General features: G+C 36.1%; 1 protein-coding gene across 1 annotated transcript in view; it reads left to right on the plus strand.

Moving 5' to 3' along the window:
* Positions 1-23,844, plus strand: part of LOC126354097 (ABC transporter G family member 23-like) — a 500,698-nt gene extending 476,854 nt beyond the window's left edge. Inside the window, exons 15-19 of the mRNA XM_050003484.1 lie at positions 461-531; positions 693-781; positions 8,721-8,897; positions 9,285-9,371; positions 22,232-23,844. Of these exons, the coding sequence (XP_049859441.1) occupies positions 461-531; positions 693-781; positions 8,721-8,897; positions 9,285-9,371; positions 22,232-22,458 (651 nt within the window). The 3' untranslated portion in view covers positions 22,459-23,844. The remainder of the gene's footprint in view (positions 1-460; positions 532-692; positions 782-8,720; positions 8,898-9,284; positions 9,372-22,231) is intronic.
* The last annotated feature ends 379 nt before the right edge of the window (positions 23,845-24,223 follow it).

The following is a 24,223-nucleotide window of genomic DNA, read 5'->3' on the forward strand; positions in this document are numbered from 1 at the left end:
TCACATCCAAGCATAACTGTTGCACAGTTCACAACAAATGTCACATATCCTGCTGCCAACTTCATTATACTTATGCACTCTTGGAAAAATGTGTTGCCTGTCTGTTGTGCCTCTGTACATTTCCTAATGAGTGCAGCAGCGTCCACAACATGATAAAGCAGTTCATCTAGCATACTCATTTTTTATTTGTACACCTTAGACTTTACCCAACACCATAAAGAAAAATCTAATTGTGTAAGGTCTGGTGATCTTAGTTCTCAGTAAATTGTACTACCACTGTCAATCTAGCGATTAAGGTAAGACAAGTACTGTTGCACCACTAGCACAAAAACAAATATATATTAAATGTGTTATATCTCAAAAAACATTAATCACTGTCTGCACAGTTGGCACCTCTTGCAAAAACATATTAATGTATATTTACTGAGATTGCCTTTCATTCTTATCTTTCCATTTCCAGTTCAACAAGCCTGTACATGGTTCCAAAGATCTAACATATGCAGGATTTCTTGCTCCTGGGATTATGTACTCGTAAGTACTGAAACAAATCATGATAGTAACTCATTTGTTAAAAATTTAAATGATAGTATGAGATGGTTATCTGAAGATTGTTTTAAACCAGTTACTATTTGTTCTTGTGATTTTTGGGACCATTATATGTTTAGTAAATATAATGCTTTGTATTCCATTAGGATGATTTATTTCCTTGCTACAATTCTGACGTGCACTGTCCTCATCGCAGAACAGATAGAAGGAGTCTGGGATCGAAACCTGGTGTCAGGTAACATTCTTCTAATGTATTTATGATTTTATTTTACAATAGTTTTGTGCACTATCATTATGTTGTTAATCATCTTTACTGTTAGAACCAGGCAGTTGTTATTAGTTCTACAAAATTATGTTTGTACAAGAATGTTGTAAAAATTGGTTATATAGTCAACATCTATCATTCATACCATTAAATGTGAACTTTTATGAATTTGAATGATTTATTTATTTTTTTCCATGTTCCATGAACAATCCTGGGGCTGCAGTGTTACTTTGAGATCTGTAAATTATGTACATTATGGTTTCTTTTTGTTTTCCACATGAGTTTCACAGATAAAGAACTTAGAGATATCTCTTCTTCCTACCACAATGTTTATAATGTGCTACCTTTATTGGACAATACTGTATGATTTCAGCTGTCATGACATTAGCACTTTCTGGAACTCCTCCTTGAATTAGATGGCACAGTCTCTCCAGTTGACCTTTTTTTTTTTTTTAAACATAGAGTGCAATAGAGGCATTATTGCATAATATAGTTTCCTTGAAGGCAACATTAACTTGCAGATATAAAAATGACCCAATCAATCTATTATCATAAAACACAAAATTTATGTATTTTAAACACTGTAACCCTATTAAATACATTTCTTAGCCATTTAACTTAAAGTGTTGTGCTAGCACAATATGAACAAACTAAAGGGTATTAATTAATTTTTTCAACATAAACTTAACTTTTCCATCACTGGAATGTTCATAATATACAAAAAGTGAAATCTTCAAATAATCTAACAAGCACAGAAATGTAAACTCTTGGGCCACAAATCACACTTTTATGTTATTTTATTTTAATTACTCTACAAAAAGTGAATCAGTTGTTTACATAATTTGAGAACAAAATGATTAATAAGATAATATTACTGTTGCCATGCCATTTACCTTACAATAATAATTTTGTTGTCCTTCCACAGTTAGTAATGTAATTTGGGTGTGGTCTCCTTGCTCTTGTTATAAAGGAAAGAGTTTGAGCACCAAAGTACCCCCCAATCCAGCTTTGTTAGGTGTTGTTGAATTCTGTCAACTGAAAACTTCTTAAAACATTTATGCTGGCATCTGTAAACAGATATTAGTGTATGATTAACCTATATATTTTGGCAAATAACATTTTTACTGATTTCCCATATTATAACTTAAATATAAATTGAAAAATTTGCATAAATGAAAGGAATTTATAAACTCATTTCAGTATAATGTTTCTACACAACTTGTTTCTACTATTATATTAAGCATGGAGAATACAAACAATGAACATACTATGACTAGTTTCTAGCAAGCTGCACCTGTTTCCCTTTTTGAAACAATGTTTCCTTTCCAGTTGGTATATTCCAAATCAATGGCCTTGTTTTGTTTAATCCCATACCTCCTCTTCCGCAATTCAGGGCATCATTCATTTCTTCTAAATTCTTGTAAATCATCTCTGTATTAGTCTGACAGGTCCATCACCAAAGCTATTTTGAAATCTCACAGCTGTTTACTGCATCCCGCTACAGTGTTGTCATCACACCTGAAGTTCTTTCGTGCAATTTAGGGACTTGTCTCTGTGGCAAGTCCTCTTTCTGCATGAAATTAAATTTTAACACTTGACAATTCCCATTTAGAACCAACAGATGTGTAATCATGTGCAAATAACAACTACAGTAATAATTCATATACCCCAGAAATGATGAAAAGCCCCATTCTTGATCTCAATACCTCAGATGTTAATATTCCAATGTGGACTTTCCATTGTTTGAAGCATTGAACATTAACATCTACTATTTTGTTATAACACTAATCTCTGACAAAATCATGTTTATCTACCTCTCCCAACAGTTTCTTGTCCACAGCTGTATCAAAATGATCCTGTGCCCCTGTCAGAATTGGCAAAGCTGTAAACCCCCCCCCCCCTCCTTTCCTTAAAAATACCTTCCTGAAATTTTTCCTAGGCAGATTCAGCAAATTTTATAATATTTGTACATAGATTTAATAAGAATTAACATTACTGAAAAATATTATCTAATCCAAATACGGCAATGAAAACTGTTGTACGCAACAAATAAAATGTATAATTGTAGTTCATACATTACAATTTGTATAAAATGTCTGAAAAAAGCAATATAATCTATATCTTTCTTGGCAAAGGTTTTGTGTACCAAAGTCACACCTCTTGCAACTTCAGCACAATAAATAATACTAAAATTGATGTGTTTTGGGGAGATCTTTAATGTGGTGTATCATAGAAAGTGCATATTTTTGTAAAATGCATATATTAATATGAAAACCACCGAATTCAGCATTTTGACTTAATAAACACTGAATTTGAGATGGTAGCTCCTCAGTTTGCTTCTGTCAGCCTGTCACACTTGGATTCATCAGCCTATCATAGCACAAATATTTAGGATTTTTCCTGAAAAGCCTGGTTGTGGTGACGGAATGATCTATAGCATAGCCCAAGCTCTAAGTTACTTTGGAAAATAACAGTATAGTTGTGAGTTGGTGAAGCCAACAAAAGTGAAAGCAAAAAACCTGGTCATGGTGACAGACTGATCCGTAGTTAGGTGGAAGGCAACAGTTTGTTTGGGAGTTGGTGAAGCCAACAAATGTGAAAGCAAAATGATCTGGTTGCCATGGCAGATTGTAGTCTATTGTGTGACTGGCTGATTACATTATGTGTCCTGTGCTGTTATTGATTGATAGAAGAAAATTGAGTAGCTGCCATATTGATTTCAGTGCTTCTGAAGCTAATTTGCTGTATTTTTTGGTTTTCATATTTATACTAACATATTATGAAAATATGCACTTTCAGTAATAAACCACATTAAAGATCTCTCCAAAACAAGTCATTTTCAGTACATTATAGTTGTGGTGCTACAGTGATAGGATGTACAACTTTGGTATATGAAGCTGTTACTCTTGTTGTTTCTGGTAGCAACTGTACATTGGTTTTATTGTGACATAAAGTGACAAAAAACACTATTAACAACTCATAAATGATTAATAGTGAAGTAATTATTAATTATAAATGAAAGAAAAGGGCTGTAATTGAGAGTTCAGAAAATGTCCCTTTCACGTTTGTTTATACAAGATTTTAGTTTGGGTGAAATGTGTTTATCTGTCTATAGGCACAAGAAGTAACAATTCCCATAATATTATTAATTAGTCACAGATGGTTTATTCTTGAACTCGTTTTTTTATTAACATAACAGATAATACCAATCAAGTGCTGCATGTAGGTGCAAGTGAATTGCATATCCCCTCTGCCTTTTTTGCCTGCTTTCACATCTCACTGCAGTTCTTGAACGGCAAAAATCTGAAGCCATTGGTCAAGTAGCGTATTTCCTTCAGCAGTCACTAACTGACTTTTGTGATTCTACAGTACCATAGTGAAGTAGCTACAAGAACTCCATTGTCAAACATGAGTGAGCTGTGGGCGGCAGCCGTGTGAAAAAAGTGTATTGTTTCCACATGGACCATGCCAGTGGTAGGTCTCTGTTCACTATTTGTCATGTTGTTATGGTGTTATGTGGATGAAATGACACTGTAGGAATTAGGAATGACAGTATGACAACAACATGCATTTACAGTTGCAGGGTGGGACAAAGGCTCCTTTTGTAAGCAGTGGATGGGAGTGCTAGGGGTAGAAGAACTCATCTTTGTAATTAAACTGTCCTTTTTGCATCTACTCTGTGCCATCTGTGTCTACATCCATACTCTGTAAACCACTGTGAGATGCATGGCAAAGAGAGCATTCTGTTGTACCAGTTATTAGGTTTTTTTCTTGTTCCATCCACCTATTGAGCATGGGAAGAATGATTGTTTGAATGCCTCTGTGTATGCATAATGATTCTAATCTTATCCTAATGATCCCTATGTGCTCAATGTGAAGGGGATTGTAGTATATTCTTAGAGTCATTATTTAAAGCCAGTTCTTGAAACTTTGTTAATAGACTTTCCTCAAGGGTCCTCCAGTTCATTTCCTTCAGTGTCTCTGTTACACACTCCTATGGATCAAACAAACCTCTGACCATTTACGCTGCCCTTCTGTGTATATATTCAACATCCCCTGTTAGTCCTGTTTGGTATGAGACACACACACTTCAACAGTATTCTAGAACTGGTTGCATGAGTGATTTATAAGCAATTTTCTTTGTAGAGGATTGCATTTCCGCAATATTCTTCCAATAAACTGAAGTCTACCACCTGACTTACCCACAACTGAGCCTATGTAATTGTCCCACTTCATATCCCTGCAATGGGTTACAGCCAAGTATTCATATGAGTTGACCAATTCCAGCAGTGACCCACTGATATATTAGTCATAGGACACTCCTTTTTTGTTTTGTTTTGTGAAGTGCACAATTGGACATTTCTGAACATATAAAGCAAATTGTCAATCTTTACACCACTTTTAAATCTTACCAAGATCTCCCTGAATATTTATGCAGCTTCTTTCAGACAGTACTCCATTACAGATAACTGCATCATTTGCAAAAAGTCTGAGGTTACTTTTTATATTGTCTGCAACGTCATTAAATATAGAATATGAACAGCTATGGTTCTGACACACATCCCTGGGGCACACCTGAAGTTACTGCTACATCTAGATGATGACACTACATCAAGGTAACATACTGCATTCTCCTTACCAAAAAGTCCTCAATCCAGTCACAAATTTCACTTGATACCAAATAGGATCATACTTTTGACAATAAGTGTAAGAGTGGCACTGGGTCAAATGCTTTTCAGAAATCAAGAAATACTGCATTTACCTGACTGTCTTGATACAAAGCTTTCCGTAGGGCATGTGAGAAAACTCTTGAGTTGGATTTCACGTGATCAATGTTTTTTGTATCCATGCTGGTTGGCATTGAGGAGGTCATTCTGTCTGAGATACTACATTATGTTTGTGCTCAGAATGTGTTATAAGATTCTACAACCAACTGTTGTCAAGGATATTGGAGAATATTTTTTGGATCATTTCTCCTACCCTTCTTCTAGACAGGTGTGACCTGTGCTTTTTCCAAGAATTGGGAATGGTTTATTATTTGAGAGATCTCTGATATATTATAAAAAGGGTGTTCAAAAACATTTGCACAGTCGTCTATAATTTTTTTATTTTTTGCAGCAGGAGAATGAAATTTTTTTAACATACTTGGAAGATTTAGCTATACATTGAGCCTACTCAATGTAGTCTCCATCAGCTGTGACACATCTGGCCAAATGTTCTTTCCATGATGTAAATGCACTTTGGTAAAATTCTGGGTATTGACTTTTACACCATCGCTTGACACAGGAAACAAGATCTTTCTCACTATCACGTTTTACTGTGCAGGTGGGCCTTCTGACTACCAGAGAAGTAAAAATCAGATGGAGCCCAGTCGAGACTGTAGGGAGGTTGAGGGACAATTTTCCAGCCCATTTTTCTGATTTTCTCCTGTGTCATAAAGGCTGTATGGGATTTTGCATTGCCATGGTGTAGTCTGATGAGCTGACCCTGAAGCTGTGGTCTGTGAGTCTTGATGGCACATCGCAGCTTGTCCAATGACAAACAGTAATGGTCCCGGTTAATTGTGGAGCCAGGTTCCAAAAAGTCAATGAAAATGACACCACACTGATCCCAGAAGAAGGAGGCCATCAGCTTTTGCCCTGCTGTTTGTGAATGTCACCTTCTTTAAACCTCAGCAACCACCACTGGATACTGTTGTGATCCACTGTGTCCTCCCCATAAACAGGAAGCAACTTCCTGTGAATTGATGTGGCAAAGTCATCACTGGTTTTGAAGAGCAACTTCATCTCTGAACACTGTCACAACCTGACATCTACTTCACTGTCGATATGTCTACTACAACAAAAGCACCATCTCTATTTCCAATTTTCCTACCCTTTCAATATACACTTAAATTTTCCCCAAAAAGCTCACTACTACCAATTTCAGGTTTCAGCCAGCTTTCTGTACCTCATATTATGCGAGCTTCTCTGTTTTTCAGGAACACTTCAGGCTCAAGCACTTTGTTGTGAATGCTTCACCAGTTTACTATTATGATTTTAATACTCTCATGTATATGAGGTATTTCTCTCAAGCTTATGCAGATACTTCTGGTTTTCCTATAGCTATCATTTCTGTTGTGCCTATCTGCAACTCTGTGTCTCTGCTATATTCTGAGTGGCAACTTTCCTTTTCATAATATTGTTACATTCCATCCTGGATTTTCCATTGTTTAACATTAATGTAATTTTGACATATGAGTTTGTAAAATAAACAACTAACAAACCCATTATAAAAATCATAGTTTGTCATTTTGTGTGCTACTTCTTTAAAATAATGAGAACAAATCATTTCACAAATCTGATAAAAGAGGTAGTTGTGTGTTACGAAAATAAAGGATAATACTCATCTTGCATGATCATTATCACATCAAGAATGAGGATTATAAGGTCTTTGCTACAGACTCTGTCTTTGTGGTTTTTAATTTTGAAAAACATTAATGTGGTGTTCTAAATAAGTGACAAACACACACATTTTATTTTTATTGGAGCTTCATGAAAATAACTTTAACTGAATTTACACTGATTTCAAACACACTACCATGCAAACACTGCCTTAACACTCTCCTGGAGGCCACAGCTTCTGGTCTACATATATTTGTAACAGTTAAAGGCAGTGTGAGAATTGTTAATAACATATTTTTGATTGACTTACAGTTACTTAAATTAGTTAAAAATCAATTAGGATGCACTATGGTCACTCAGGACTCCCCCAACACCAACTTCTCAGAATTACACAGCTGGGAAATGGCTTTACAAGATGTCCTTGGTTCCCACCACCCACATGGTCTTAATTTATGTTAATTTGGTCTCAGCATTTCTTCTCAGTAACTATCCCTTTCTTGACTTCTTTTTAGTTTTCTACATCTTTTACTTCTCAACGTATCTATTTTTCTGCACCCTAGCACCTCACATTTCTACCATTGTAACATACTCTTATCATCACTTACACAGTGTTCCGTCATTAATCTCTATTTTGCTTATTACTGTATCTTCCACCTTTAAAGTGTCAGGTTTTCAAATCTCATCCAGTGCAGTCCCCAACAATCAGTTTTTCCTTCTCATCCCAGCCAATAAGTCACCCTCAATCCAGGGTTGTGGGTGACTTTTCCATAATTTTACCTATTTTCTAAACCTCACCAGTCCTCTTCCTTCATCCCTCTTCATTACCCTTCAGCCCTTCTGGCAGAAGAAGGAGTCACTGGCTTCAGAAGCTTGCACATTTCCTTAACTTTTATTTTTGTTTCTCCTGCTGCCACTTGGTGATTAGATTTTTTGCCCATACCATTATATTATATTTTCAAAAGTTATTATTTTGGTAACATACCCAGGAATATCCTTGTTATGAATCAACTGTGTAGTAGGTGTTGGAAGCTTACTTATGAAAACAGTACTGAGTGTACTGTCTGATAGTGTACACAATCTGCAAGATAATATTTGAAGAAAGACCTAAGCAAAAACTGGGGAACAATAAATGGGGAAATGTTAAATTTGTACATTTTTCATTTTGACTCCTCTAATACAAAATATGAACTTCACACTTCTCTAAGAAAACAAAAACACATTAAGTTATAATGTGGCATCTTATATCTTCATATTTTTTTATGTCACAGCTCTAGCTCTAAAAAGATTAAAAAGGAAACAGTAGCAAACACAACCTTCAATTAATTGCTTTAGAAGTACACATTTTAACAAAGTTTGTATTATAGTGTTTTAACAGTGCACTTCCATTTTTCCACAGCCTCATGTTGTTATAATGACTCCAAGGCTACATAAAATGTGACAGTGTTAACTAAAATAATGGATATAGAGTACTTATTCTATGAGACAGTTTGCTAAGCATTACACAGTGATGATTTGACATTTTTTAGGTGTGACAATGTTGGAGGTCCTGCTGTGTCATCTGCTGTGCTACTCTTTCTGGATGGCTCTTCAGTTGTTTGAGGTTCTGCTCATGACATTCCTAGTGTTTGATCTCAATTGTGATGGAGACTATGCAACAGTGTCAGCTCTAGCATTCCTCCAAGGTCTTTGTGGAATATGTTATGGTAAGGTCATACAGTGTAATAATGCTCCTCATTATTAAAATGATGTATGAAATTGGCAGTTTATGAATTTACAAGGGCCATTTACAATTGATAAAGACTTTAAATCTAATGGAACTCTAAGAGTACATAGAGCACAACAGAACTGCCTCAGAACTTACTTTTGTACATTGTGGGCATCACACAGTTACTGCAGTGCCAACTGTACATTCTGGATGCTTCACTTCTTTTAACAGACAGTATAGTTAGGCAATGTGCACCAATACTTCAAATGCACCATTAAAAGATTGTACATAACATAGTGCATAATCACTGGAACTTGTTTGTTTGCTGTGTAGCTTGTGATATAAAGTTTTTGAAATCACTGTTAATAATATGTTTTCATTACAGGTTTGGTGATAACAGTTGTCTGCTCAGACCTCACAATGGCAAACTATGTGTCTATGGGAAGCTATTTCCCCTATCTGAACCTCAGTGGTATGTTGAAACACATTTTTAATACATAAGATGAAGTCAATGTGTTATAGGGTTTCAAATTTTGTTAATAGTATCTTCTTTTTATATTTGCTACATTGCACATTAAACACTATCTTAACTTCCATTTTGTGCTGGTAAATATTCAGTTGTATTTTACAGTTACAAAGTTACATGTAAAAACATAATCTGGTATTTTATGTTGCACTATTTCTCAAATTTCTGACATTTGCCTTTTACTGGAAACAATTTTATCAGTTCAGACAGTCAAGCATATCTGACAGGATGACTGAAAGCATCAGTTTATTAGCAACTATCTGCTACTCTTACAAGCTTTATATAAGCTCTTCCAAGGTGAAAGAAATAGCAGAAAACAGTTTAGTCAAAGCCTAAGTATTGTTCCCTGAAATGAGCTTTCATCCTGCAGTGCAGTTCTTCTGGATGCATTATTTACATACTTCTGTGGGTCAGGGAAGAGTAAGAAAGATTATTCAGAGTGAAGTTTTGAATCAGGCCATAATGTGTACTCTGTTGAGTCAGTTAGTAAGAGTTGTCAAAGAAAAGCAAAAGCCTGGGATCAAGAGCAAACTTGATGTATAATTGTAAGCTGCCAGGTACATAAATGTGAAAGGGCTATTAGTGTTCATGATATATATTAATCACATGGTGACTAATGTTTGTTTCTTGCTGACACAGAACTCTATGAACATGGCAGATGCAGGGGCATCTAGAGATAACCTGAGAATTGATTTTATTAGTTGTTTTTTTTTAATTTGGTCCTGTAGATTACATGTTTTACAAGTAGTATACTAGTAACATTTGAAGGATTCCTTGTAATCTATGAGTGTGGAAAACAAATTAGTTACAGGTAATGGACTTATCTGTAGGAGATTTTTCCTTATGTAAATCTTTGCAATATCCAGGCACTTATTTAGAAAAGATTGTCAACTTGTTTTTGATGTAGAGAAATTAGTCATGCAGTTCACAAAAAGGTAGCAGCCTTAGAGTACATAAGTAATACATTACTACTGGTGTCAGTCAAGCCAGACAGCATACATGGTAGAATTAAGTGTAAGTGTAATATAGACTCAGCAGCAAATCAAATATACAATACTCTTTGATATACTGATTTAGTATGTGATGCATTAGGTAGGGGTAAAAATGGCATTACAGCTCCCTCTAGTACCAAGGAGATTATTCACTGATGTCTTAACACATGCCCTATCATCCTGTCTCTTCTTCTTGTCAATGTTTTCCATATGTTCCTTACTTCATCAATACTTCATTTCTTATCTTAGCAGACGGCCTAATTTTCAGTATTCTTCTGTAGCTCCAAATCTCAAATACTTTGATTCTCTTATATTATACTGACTTAGGAATAACACCTTCAGATACTTTGGTAATCTCAGTGAGTCAAGGAGTTTATCATGAAAGAGTGGAATATGCACTAGCAACACTCATTTATTAGAAATTGAGACAAACAAGTAACCTCTACTTATAGATTAATCTTTCTTCCTCCTACAGTCTTAAAAATTTGTAAAAAGGGAGCATATAACAGTATATTGAAGCAACTTCTTAAAAAGAATCTTTGAACAACAGCTCACCTTCACTTCAGTAAAGGTTTCTGTACAGAGAAAGCATTATATATTCTCACAAAATCTGTTCTGGTAGACCTAAACAAGCAAAATTGTCATATTGTGATTCATTGTGCCATTGCTAAGCCCTTCAGTGGTGTAGGTGATAAAATATGGGTAGGGGAACTGAAATATTTGGCATCAAAGGGGACATCTTCCTTGTGTAGATGACATCATATTAAAAATAGAAAAATCAAACAATGGAAAATCCAGGATAGAATGTAACAATACCACAGAAGGAAAGTTGACACTCACCATATAGTGGAGATGCTGAGTCGTGATAAGCACAATAAAAAGATCACACAATTAAAGCTTTCTGTCATTAAGGCCTTTGTCAGCAGTAGACACAAACACACACACACACACACACACACACACACACACACACACACACACACACACACACACAAACATAAATCCAACTTGCACACACATCTGCAGTCTCAGAGAGCTGAGATCACACTGCGAACAGCAGCACCAGTGCATGATGGGAGTGGCAACTGGATGGTGGTAAGGAGGAGGCTGGGGCAGGGAGGGATAGTATGGTGGGAATGGCGGACAGCCAAGTGTTGCAGTTTAGATGGAAGGCAGGAGAGAAGGTACAGAGGGGGGAGGGGGTAAGTAGCAGAAAGGAGAGAAATAAAAGACTGGGTGTGGCAGTGAAATGACAGTTGTGTAGAACTGGAATGGGAACAGGGAGGGGGCTGGATGGGTTACTACACTGACTAATGAAGGTTGAGGCCAGGAGGGTTATGGGAATATAGGATGTATTGCAGGGTAAGTTCCCACCTGAGCAATTCAGAAAAGCTGGTGTCGGTGGCGAGGATCCATATGGCACTGGCTGTGAAGCAGTCATTAAGATGAGGGATATCGTGTTAGGCAGCGTGTTCAGCAACAGGGTGGTCCACTTGTTTCTTGGCCACAATTTGTTGGTGGCCGTTCATGTGGACAGTCATCTTGTTGGTTGTCAGGTCTACATAGACTGCAGCACAGAGGTTGCAACTTAGCTTGTAAATCACATGACTGGTTTCACAGGTAGCCCTGCCTTTGATGGGATAGGTGAGGTTAGTGACCGGACTGGAGTAGGTGGTGGTAGGAGGATGTTTGTGACAGGTCGTGCATCTAGTTCTATTACAGGGGTATGAGACATGAGGCAAGGGATTGGGAGCAAGGGTTGTGTAAGGATGGTCAAGCTTCGTACCCGTGGTCTAGGAGTAGCGTCTTTGATTCATAATCAAAACGTCTTTGGTCCCGGGTTCGATCCCCGCCACTACCTAAATATACATCCTATATTCCCGTAACCCTCCTGGCCTCAACCTTCATTAGTCACTGTCCTCACCCATCCAGCTCCCTCCCTGTTCCCATTCCAGCACTACACATCCATCATTTCACCACCACACCCAGTCTTTTAATTTCTTTTATTTCTCTCCTTTCCGCTACTTACCCCCTCCCCCCTTTGCACCTTCTCTCCTGCCCTCCATCTAAGCTGCAACTCTTGACTGTCTGCCACTCCCACCATACTATCCTCCCCCCCCCCCCCCCCCCCCACCCCAGCCTCCTCCTTACCCCCACCCAGTTGCCACTCCAATTATGCACTGGTGCTGCTGTTTGCAGAGTGGTCTCAGCTCTCTGAGACTGCAGATGTGTGTGCAAGTTGCATTTATGTGAATGTGTGTGTATGTGTGTCTACAGCTGACAAGGCCTTAATGGACAAAAGGTTTAATTGTGTGATCTTTTTATTATACCTATCGCGACTCAGCATCTCCGCTAAAAATAGAAAAAGTGCTACAGTAACAAATCATATCACAAGAGTAAAACTATATTCAGTGTGTGGCAACATTAATTAGCATTTCTTGACCTACATAAATAACTTACAGAAGACAATGGAGTACTCTTCATCAACAGAGGTGTTAGCTGCTGAGATAAGTATACTGACATTGAACCCAAATTCATCCACATCAGGAACAACCAGAAGAATAATGGAACAGACTAACATAAAACTGGTTCACATCAAAGACTTTAAGTCATAATCTTACAAAGACTTATATTTTCAAATCTAAACAATTAAAGTTAACCTGCCAGTAACAGAAGTAGAGATCAGTGGAAACATTCCTACAGAACATGGTTCATTTAATAATTTAGTAATTATGACTAAATTCAACATTCATGCTCTATCCATAACTTCAGTCAACCAGAATAGATATTATAAAGAACATTTGGATTTCACAAAACTCAATTTTGTAACAAATCCCATTGGAGAAATGACATTTTAAATGTCTAATAAAACTAGTTGGTAATCATAGTACCCCTGATTGTTACAGGGCTGTACAGATCTCCAAATGACATAGTCAGTGATATGTTACAATATATGGAAAAAATGATTGACACTCTATGTGGGATATATAAGAACATAGGTATTGTTTCAGCTGAAGATTTTAATATAGATATCTTAAAATACACTAAAGATTATGAAAAGGTAAATGACATTCTGTGTAGTTATAATTTGTCAGACAGAGTTGATAACCTCACCCGACTAATTAACTACACCTCCTGCTGTATAGATCATATTTACACCAATTTAGATAACTGCAAGGTTGACACAATTTGCCTTCATCTCTGTGATCACCTTTGCCAGACAGTGGGCATACTGAATATGCCAAATTTACAGCACTCATAGAAGAAGAAGGAAATTTCATATGTAAATGAAAAATCTTTAGGGAAGTTAAGAGTCCTCATTGCAGTCGGGGACATGGAATGATATATATTGTGCAGAAAATGTTGCAGACAAGTGTAATAACTTCTGTAACACTTTATTTACTATTTCAGTGTAACATTTGCCACTACTTTCAAAAAGGAAACTGTCCAAAACCATAAATGACTGCCTTTAGAAGTAAAACATGTAAAGGAGAAAATGTTTATTACTTGGAAAATGTATAAAGTGTTCCCAGAGACATCATTTGGAATAGCTACCAGTCTTGTCAAAAAGTATGTAAACAAGCTGCGAATATGTGTGCCAGAGCAGATCAGTATGGAACTACATAAATGTGGGACTTAGCAAGAAACCAAAGCTTAGTATCAGCAATAACCAAGCGAGGAGTGATAATGAGACTTTTTTACACTATTATGTGATCAGTAGCACTGTTAACACCGATTTTATAGATTCAGATAGTTTATGAATGAACTCTGGTTGCGATAATTATTGATCTCCTTTTGAAGTACAAAAGTCAGTGAAGATTTGAGAAACAGATAGAGCTGAAATAGAGATAATCATAAATAAAATGCAGAATAAGGCCCCTACTGTGTGGGGTGGAATTTCTTCTATTATCTCAAAGAGATACAAGCACTCATTCTTTCCTCTTCTGGTTCACAGTGAAAGTTTAAATAAATATTTGTTTCCATCTGAATTAAAATTTACAATAGTCAAGCCACTGCATAAAAAAGGTAGTACTGACCAAGTTGAAAACTACCAACCAATCAATTTAGTTATGATCCTTAGTGAAATATTAGAAAAAAATATTGCATTGAGATTAGAAAATTTTGTTCTAAAAGAAAAAAATATCACAAGGAATCCAGCATTGTAACAGGAAAGCCTACTCAGCATCATCTGACATATGCAGTCTACAAATAAAATTTTAATCAAATAATGGAAAATCCAGGATGGAATGTAACAATATTATGAGAACAAAAGTTGCTACTCACCATATAGCGGAATGCTGAGTCACACAATCAGCATCTCTGCTGTACAGTGAGTACAAACATTCCTTCTTGCAATATTGTTACATAAAATTTTAATGAAATTCAGTCAGAAAGAAAGTATTGGATGTTTATTCTTACATCGTAGCTTATATCTCTGTCGCCTTTCAGCATCAAATGCCAGTAAAAAATAGCTGCCATCCAATCTCTGTACCATACAGAACTTCTATGACTTCATGACATGTAAATGTCATAGATTGGCCAACTAAATAAAGTACCTACTGGCCTACTGCAATCTCCTGATGATGACAATAGATGGAGGTATCAAAAGTTTGAGATTAGATACAGAACTTATGTGGCAAGGAATCTGTGAATCCATTTATTCAAGAATGTTGCCAAGAGGGAGAAAACTGTCTCAAGATTTTAAGATTTATTTCAATGTTTGTATTATTCAAGAGATGAATCAGAAATACAGATAAGCAATCATGAACATAATGGCATTGCAGATATAATGACAGATGAGGTGTATAAAGCTGTTTCACAATGATAAATGGAAAAGTGGGAGGAGATGTTTAAATAAAATGATAAGAGCTGGACAAATAGTTATAGAAAAACACTTGTAAAATTATGTATGGAACATTTGCAAAATTAGATAGTTCCTTAAAACTATGCTCCTTCACAGAACACAAGATTAGACAATACATAAAAAGCTACAGACTTACAAGACTCCAATTTGTAATGGGCAAGGTGTTCACTAAAATTATTACCAACCATAAAGAAAATAACTTTATCAGGCGAAGGAACAAGTTGACTCTGTTTTGTGTAAATTTATTTATGTATTTATTTACATTTTCTTTGTGTGGAGCCATTGTAATGATGGCTTTAGCAAATGTCAGAGTTAATACTATGGTTATATTTACACTTATAAAATACACTATATTCTGTAGCTGTTGTTTCTTATGTCTATTTCTTTTTCATTTATCACATTACAATTGATATGCTAATGCCTCATGTTACAATCACTACCTTAAAATTCGTTGAAAGAATATAAACATTTCTGTATTAGAAAAGATTTTAATTTTGCTTTAAAAGCACTTCTAGTGCATGTTCTTAGAGCATTTGGTAGCTTGTTATACCGTATCACACCACTGATATATCGACTTCTATCAGTCATTGCTAACATTGTTCTGTTATGGAAATAGTTACACTTTGTTCTATTGTTGTGATCATGTACAACACACCCTTGATAGATTCTGTTGATTGACTTATAAAAAATACAACTATTCTGAAGATGTACAGAGAATATACTGTCAGATATTTGTGCTACACAAACACTTCACGACATGAATCTCTATGTCCCATCCCATGTATATGTCTTACTGCTCTATTTTGTAGTAGAAGTATTCTTTTAAATGTACATCAGCTGCACAGCCCCATAGTTCAATTCCATATTTGAGAAAGGGTTAAAGTGTTCCATAATATACTAATTTCAGTGCTTGGCTAGGAACTATCATTGCAAGCTGGCTGAGAAATACATGGCACTACTGACTTTCCCGCATATGAAATTAATGTGGTACGCCCACTGCAAATTTTCACCAACGTACACACCCAGGAATTTACAGTTACCATTTTGTGTTGCAGAGATATTACACACATTGTTCATATTGTTGTGGTGAGAACTGCCTGTTTTAAATGTCAGTAGTTGAGATTTGATGACTTTCACCTTGAGTCTCTGATCATTGAGGTATTTTGTTACTTCTGTTACACCACTAGTAGCAAGACATTCTAGCTCATTAGATTCACTCCCACAGAATAAGATTGATGTGTCATCTGCATAGCTTACAATATGGGAGTTAATGGGTTGTGCAACATCATTAATATATATAAGGAACAGAAAGTGTCCAATGATTGAGCCCTGTGGTACACCTTGAAATACAGATTCACAGGTGGACTGGGAGTTCATGATTTTATTATCTATTTTGTATGACAATTTAGTGCTTTGCTTATGATTCAGCAGTTATGTGGTTAGAAGATTCATGGCTTGATCACCAATACTATAAGATTTTAGCTTTTTAAGAAGTACCCTATGGTTTACTGTATCAAATGCTCTTGTCAGGTCCAAAAATATACCTGCAGTCTGCATCTTCTGGTCCAACAAACAGTAAACTTCATGAATGAACTGTGTAACTGCTGTGATTGTACTTAGCTCTTTCCTGAAGCCATGCTGCAAATCTACAATCAGTTTATGTTTTGTGAAAAAGGCACTTAGCTGAGAAAGGATAATGCTTTTGAATATCTTACTAAAAGTTTGAATTAATGATATTGGTCTGTAGTTGGAGACATCTTCCTCACTGCCCTCTTTGTACACTGATTTCACTACACTACATACATTTTAAATCTAATGCTGCAATTAATCAGGTGAGTAAGAGGTCTAGAGATTTCTTTTAAGCATGCTTTAGTAATAGCATTGGATACGCCATCCCATCCAGACGAAAAATTTTTTCTTTAGCATATATATTGCCCTGCAAACCTCCTGCTCATTCACTTCCACAAATCCAAATTTGGTACACTGGGTGAGATGGCATGGGGTCTCTACCTGTGAATCTATAATATGGGTTGATTGTTCACCAGAAACGTAGTTGTTATTAAAATATTACATATAGTATCTGTGTTTTTTATGATGTTACCATCATGTCTTATGCTGGGTGGTTTCACGTTTATCTTGTTGGGACCTTTTCAGTTTTTGTCAATCCGCTTCCAAGATGGTTTGCTTATGTTGTCAGACTGTTCTATTGTTTTGCTGTTAATCTGCTTCCTTAGGTTAACAATTTCAGTTTTAAAAGTTTGCTTGGCCCTATTGTATTTTTCCTTAAAACCTGCATAGTAGTAGCTTTATAAAGCTGGTTTAGATCATGTACTTGCTGCCTGAGCCCAATCAGATTTGTTGGGAGTTCTAGTCTAGAATTACTTACATTTTGATGGTGTTTAACTACCTTCTGGATTTCTTTGACTGGGCAACTATATTCATAATGATGCAGTAGGGTAGAGTAGAATTCATTCCATTTCTCATCTAACCCTTTTACCTGGTAGACAGAATTCCATTTCTCATTCGCTAATTTGTCTTTAAGAGCATTAATATTTGAGGTATTCAGCATTCGTTTCTGTAGCACAGGTTTTGTTATTTTAGGCACAACTGAATTTTTGTATTCTATCACCTGACAAAAGTGGTCAGAATAAAAAAAATCTAAGTTACTGTAATTTACCTTATCTATAACATCTTTGTCAATTATAGCATAATCTATTCTAGTGGAACATGTGTCTGTCACTCCAGTGTCAGAGTTCACTATATTTACAAGATTGTATGAGGTTAGTACATCACTGAGTTTCAAGTTTTCTATACTATTTGATTTTGCATCTATATTAAAGTCACCTAATATAGTAAGTTCATTAGAACTGGTCTGACCAACAACACTACTAAGTTTACCCATAAACAGCACTACATCAACATTTGGTGGCCTATTTTCTCCAATCACTTTATGTTTTGGTAACTTAAGATCATTACTGTGAAATACAGTACCTGTTATTTCAGTTGATCCTTCTTTGGTGTGGTGTTCAAGAAAGGAATTTTTTTGGCTTCTATATCCTTATTAACATAAACTGCTGCACCACCACCTTTATGGTTTTGCCTACAATAACTATTTGCTAGTAAGTAACCTTCTAATCTATAATATATTATTTCACTGCATTTTAGCCCATGCTCCGTGATTACTAGTACATGTGGCAAATTTTCCTCTATGAATATTTGTAGAATGTCTAGTTTGTGTATGAGATATTGCACATTTAAGTGCATTAACTTTAAGGGTGTTATCCCTTCTTGTTTATTTACCATCTTGCATCAATCAAAATTGTTTGAGTTACACTTTTTATGACTTTTTACATACACTGGATTTTTAAAACTGACTAGCAATGACTGATAACTTATTTCACAGCCTGGATTTTCTTTGTGTGAACAGGACTTAGTCATATCTGAGATACATCCCTGAAAACTATTATTATGGTCCTTTATTCCAAAAAAGTCTCATGGTTGTAGCCCAGAGTAACTAAATCTTTCTCCACACTGTCTTTCTCGCACAGTTTGCTTATGTAGGAAACTAGCTTGGCCTTCTCTTTCCTGTTTAAGTAAAATCAATGTTTTGTGTGTTCATTGCGACTCATCTTACTTAAGTCTATCAAATGTACATGGCTAAATTTATCACACAGTTTCCTTAGCTCAGAACTGTAGTGTCGAATCTCTTTGTTTACACATTACCACAGTGGTAAAAGATGTCGTGCTGGAACGTTTGTCATAACAATGTTCATTTGAAATAGTTTTGGTAATATGTTAGGGAAGCATCACAGGGCTGTCTTGCTTTCATTTTTGTATACATCGTTGCTGCCGCCAATAATCACCATGTGAGCATCATTAATCAGTTGACTTGTTTCTGTTGTAATATTCTCCACCACTGCATGTAACATTGTACCAGTTCGCGAAAACTGAATGCTTTGAAGGCATACTTTTGCGAAAACATTTGGAAAGATCTTTTCCATGACTGTCGCCATACAGAAGGAGCCCTTTGGTGTATCTTAAGGTTGGCAGTTCCTTTTTGGTTCTTTAGAAGGAGTTTTGTGATTACGTTCTAGTTTGTTTATCTCAACAGAAGAAATATTGAATTTAATTTATGAAAGGAGAAAATATAAAAATGCAGTAAATGAAGCACACAAGAAGGAATTCAAACATGTCAAAAATGATATCGGCAGGAAATGCAAAATGGCTAAGCAGGGATGGCTAGAGGACAAATGTTAGGATGTAGAGGCTTATCTCACTAGGGGTAACATAAATACTGTCTACAAGAAAATTAAAGAGACCATTCGAGAAAGGAGAACCACTTGCATGAATATCAAGAGCTTTGATGGATACCCAGTTCTAAGCAAAGAAGGGAAAGCAGAAAGATGGAAGGAGTATATAGAGGGTCTATACAAGGGCGATGTACTTGAGGACAATATTATGGAAATGGAAGAGGATGTAGATGAAGATGAAATGGGAGATACGATACTGCATGAAGAGTTTGACAGAGCACTGAAAGACCTGAGTCGAAACAAGGCCCCCGGAGTAGACAACATTCCGTTAGAACTACTGACAGCCTTGGGAGAACCAGTCCTGACAAAACTCTACCATCTGATGAGCAAGATGTATCAGAGAGGTGAAATACCCTCAGACTTCAAGAAGAATATGATAATTCCAAACCCAAAGAAAGCAAGTGTTTAGAGATGTGAAAATTAACGAACTAAAAGTTTAATAAGTCACGCCTGCAAAATACTAACGCAAATTCTTAACAGACAAATGGAAAAACTGATAGAAGCCGACCTCGGGGAAGATCAGTTTTGATTCCGTAGAAATGTTGTAACACGTGAGGCAATACTGACCCTACGACTTATCTTAGGAGAAAGATTAAGGAAAGGCAAACCTATGTTTCTAGCATCTGTAGACTTAGAGAAAGCTTTTGGCAATGTTGATTGGAATACTCTCTTTCAAATTCTGAAGGTTGTTGTTGTTGAATAGGATTGGGGAGAAGAGAAGTTTGTGGCACAACTTGACCAGAAGAAGGGTTCGGTTGGTAGGACATGTTCTGAGGCATCAAGGGAACACCAATTTAATATTGGAGGACAGCTTGGAGGGTAAAAATCGTAGAGGGAGACCAAGAGATGAATACACTAAGCAGATTCAGAAGGATGTAGTATGCAGTAGGTACTAGGAGATGAAGAAACTTGCACAGGATAGAGTAGCATGGAGAGCTGCATCAAACCAGTCTCAGGACTGAAGACCACAACAACAACAATGCCTGTTGTGTTACCACAATCCGCTACTAGTGCTGAGAATTTGTTTGATAATAATATCACTGGGGCTGTACTTAAATGTAGTTCTTGGTTGTTTTTTTTTTTCAGCACACACCACATTTTCTGCGTGGAATAACTATTAACAACGGCGTTGTCTTGAATTAGGTGATAACTCTGATCCACTGCTTTATATTTAGTTTCCAGCTCTCGATATTTCCTCAGAAGTTTTTGATATTTTGTATTGATTGACACTAAATCATCTGTTAACACGCTTATTATTTTTTCTCGTGTCTTTAGCGTGTTCGTTATTTCGTTTTCCATGGCACTTACGAAGCACTGTCAGCAGTCCACCCATGTTTGTCTTTTATATATTTCAAATTGACTTTGACACATTTATCATGCTACCAGTACTTGCAGTCAACACACAGGATACCTCTTTTGACCTTCTTCATGCAGATTTTACAAACCTCACTATCATTTTTTAAAGAAACTGAGACATCACTACACGAGCAATATTCACTCGACGCCACCTTGAAAACCACATCTTTACTAACAGCCCTTGAGAAACATAGGTAGTACACTAAGGATATATAGGACAATGTTGTAGTCCCCATTAGACTTAATCAGGATAGTGAGAAGCTCAAAACTGAAAGAAGAGTCAAGCAACAAAATTTCAGAAATCTTTACATCCTTAATATGTAACATAAAGAAGAAATTCAAGTCAACTGAATGTGTAGTTTTGTAAGTGATGGTTGTGACAAGAATACTAAATTTTTTTCTCAAAACTACTTTGAACAAACATGTGAGAAGCCCATTCATAATGGAAATATACTAGATCTAATCACAACAAATATATTAGACTTATTTGAAGATGTCCACACTGAAACTAGCATGTATCTGCAACTATGAGGCAGATGTAGCAACAATGATTACCAAAGCACAAATGAAAACTAAAACAAGAAGAAAGACATAACTGGTCAATACACTATACAAAGAGGCAGTACTGTCATATTTGAATGAGGAATTTGAAACATTTAACTCTAGTTAGGAGCATGTAAGTAACTACTGCTTGTTAAGTTTGAAGGATAGTAGACCAGGTACTGGATAGATATATACTTAGTAAAACAACTTTTGAGGGGAAATATCATCCATGGCATAAGGTCTCTGTGGAGAAACTTTTAAAGAAACAGCAACTGCTATTCTATAGATGTAAAACAAAGGAAATACATTTTCCTTTCATGCAAACAGGGCTTAATTTTGGCTGGAGCGCATTCTGGCACCTCCAAGAGATTCCCCCCCCCCCCCTTTTTTTTTTAACAATCCAGCACCGGAGATTTGAAGTAGTATTTGTAGTATATAAGACTTGTAGAATGGCATTAATATTTTACAAAAATCCACTAAGATTTTAGAGTGGAACCTATGAATATTCATCCACTCATTTAGACTCAGAAGATAATATTAAACTATTAATATTTCATAAAGAAGCACAGAAGCTTCCCACAGTCCATCCATGAATGGAGAGTGAAGAAAGCTTAAGTATTAGTATAATAAAAATATGCTCTACAGAGTGCAGATGTTGATATACTAGAAAATTATTGTAATTTGACTTAATGTAACTTAATATTAATTATGTATTAATTTCCTTGATACTTTCACCTGCAGGAGTGCTGTGGCCCAAGGAAGCAATGCCGACTGCTTTGCGCTGGTTTAGCATGTGCCTGCCTGGTACACTACCCACAGAGTCTGCACGCTACGTTCTGGAGCGAGGCTGGAGCTTCACGCATCCTGCAGTTCTCTCTGGTTTCCTCATCACTATTGCATGGATCTTCGGCCAGTGTGCTTTCTGTGTTGGATTCATGACAATGAAGAGGAAGCTGTATTTGCAGTGATGTTCTCTCAATGCCACCAGTTTATGATCTGAATCAGCAGTACTTTCAAAGTACTCTTCATCCGGGTCTTATGGTTGTGCTCCTCTCCACAACACTCACTTAAACTGGAGTGGGACTTTGCCAGGCTCTGAGTACTGCACTGTTCTGTACCCTCTGAAGTGTAACATAACTGGTGTGGTTGCTACTTTTGATTCATCAGGTTTTTATGACAGATGTGTAAGACTTAAAGCGTCTGACTCATAGATGTTGCACTTTATGATGGATTCAATTATGTATACACATATTGTAAGAGACACCAGAACCATCAGTCTTGACACCTGTGCAATTACTTCAAGAGGTTCAGACCAGCACTGAATGTGCAGTGAAGCACTTACTGTGATACTCTTTACTTTTTTGTGATTGGAAGAACAGGTCCCCATGCCAGGTGCCAGTTTGTCTGGGATTTATGTATAGAAACATGTGAAAAACTTTATTGTTCAAAATGTTGTTGGACATGAAACTCACAATGCCAGTATTAAGTAAGCCATGTGCTATCATTTAATGAAAAAAGTTTATATTACACATTTTTTGCCACAGCAAAGCAGAAACTATTGCCGTGTGTCATCAAGCTTTCCCTCTACTGCAGATACATACTGTCTAATAGATGAAAACTGTGTACCAAAGTGGGACTCAAACAGGACCCTTGACTCTCGTGACTGACAGTTCTGAAAAAGCTGCTACAGAGTGTTTGAGCTCCATCCACCAAATGGTATTAAGCTGCCAGAAAAGTTATCGGAGTGCATTGTATTGTGCTAAGTGTATTTTTAGTGACACATCATTTTTTATGTGAATGCAACATGCACAAAATTTGTTCGCTATCACTTTAATCCTGCATCCATATGGTGAAACATGCCCATGAAATACTAAGTATCCTTAATTCATTTTTTTGCCACTCATTGTCCATTCTGTATCACAAAATGATGCTTTAATGTTTAATCTGCCAAAGGAATCTGTGGTCTAGTTACAGCAAGTGTTAAGTTAGAATTACTGCACAGTGCATTAGCATAACAATGCCACAATATATTTGCAAATGTCGCAGGCGACGTGTGTCCTTCTGTGTGGCTGTTTGTATGTGTTGGCTGTGTGATTTTTGTGTTCTTGTATTTTGAATATCATATGTTTAAATTTTTTTGTTCAGTCAAAAGACTTTATTTATGTCTAGAACTTGTGCTTGCTGTTATATTTCACTTCTTTACAAGCTTGCAGAACATAGACAGATGGTTACATTAATAGAAATGTTTACATTAATGGAAATGTGAATTAAGTATTTTCTTTGTATATTCAAAATATGAGAAGTTACTGCCAGAGTGAAAACCAGAACTGCATTCTTTTTTTTTTTTTTTTTTTGGTTCATTCTGCATCTTACATTTTTCAAGTCCTTGAAGGCATCTTGCTTTACACAAGAAATGTCAACTGATACAGCAGTTTTTCATCATTTGAATTTATGTTTATAAAGTTTCAGGCTTTGGAGAAAATACTCTATGATTGACAAAATTAAGTTACCTTCTTTGCACTGTCAGAATATTTGAAAATTAAAATTCTACAGAAATGCAAGCTTTATTGGTGCTCTGATGTGATGAAGTATTCTCAGACTGTCACTGCCATTTAAAGTACTACCTGTGGTACTAATATGAGCAGGAAGTTGAAAAGTCTTCATCAGATCAAATTTTAAGTTATTCAGAACATGTTTTTACAAATTACAGATTTCTAAACAGTAGATGAAGTT

The sequence above is a fragment of the Schistocerca gregaria genome, chromosome 3 (genome assembly GCF_023897955.1).
Source record: "Schistocerca gregaria isolate iqSchGreg1 chromosome 3, iqSchGreg1.2, whole genome shotgun sequence".
Lineage (NCBI taxonomy): Eukaryota > Metazoa > Arthropoda > Insecta > Orthoptera > Acrididae > Schistocerca > Schistocerca gregaria.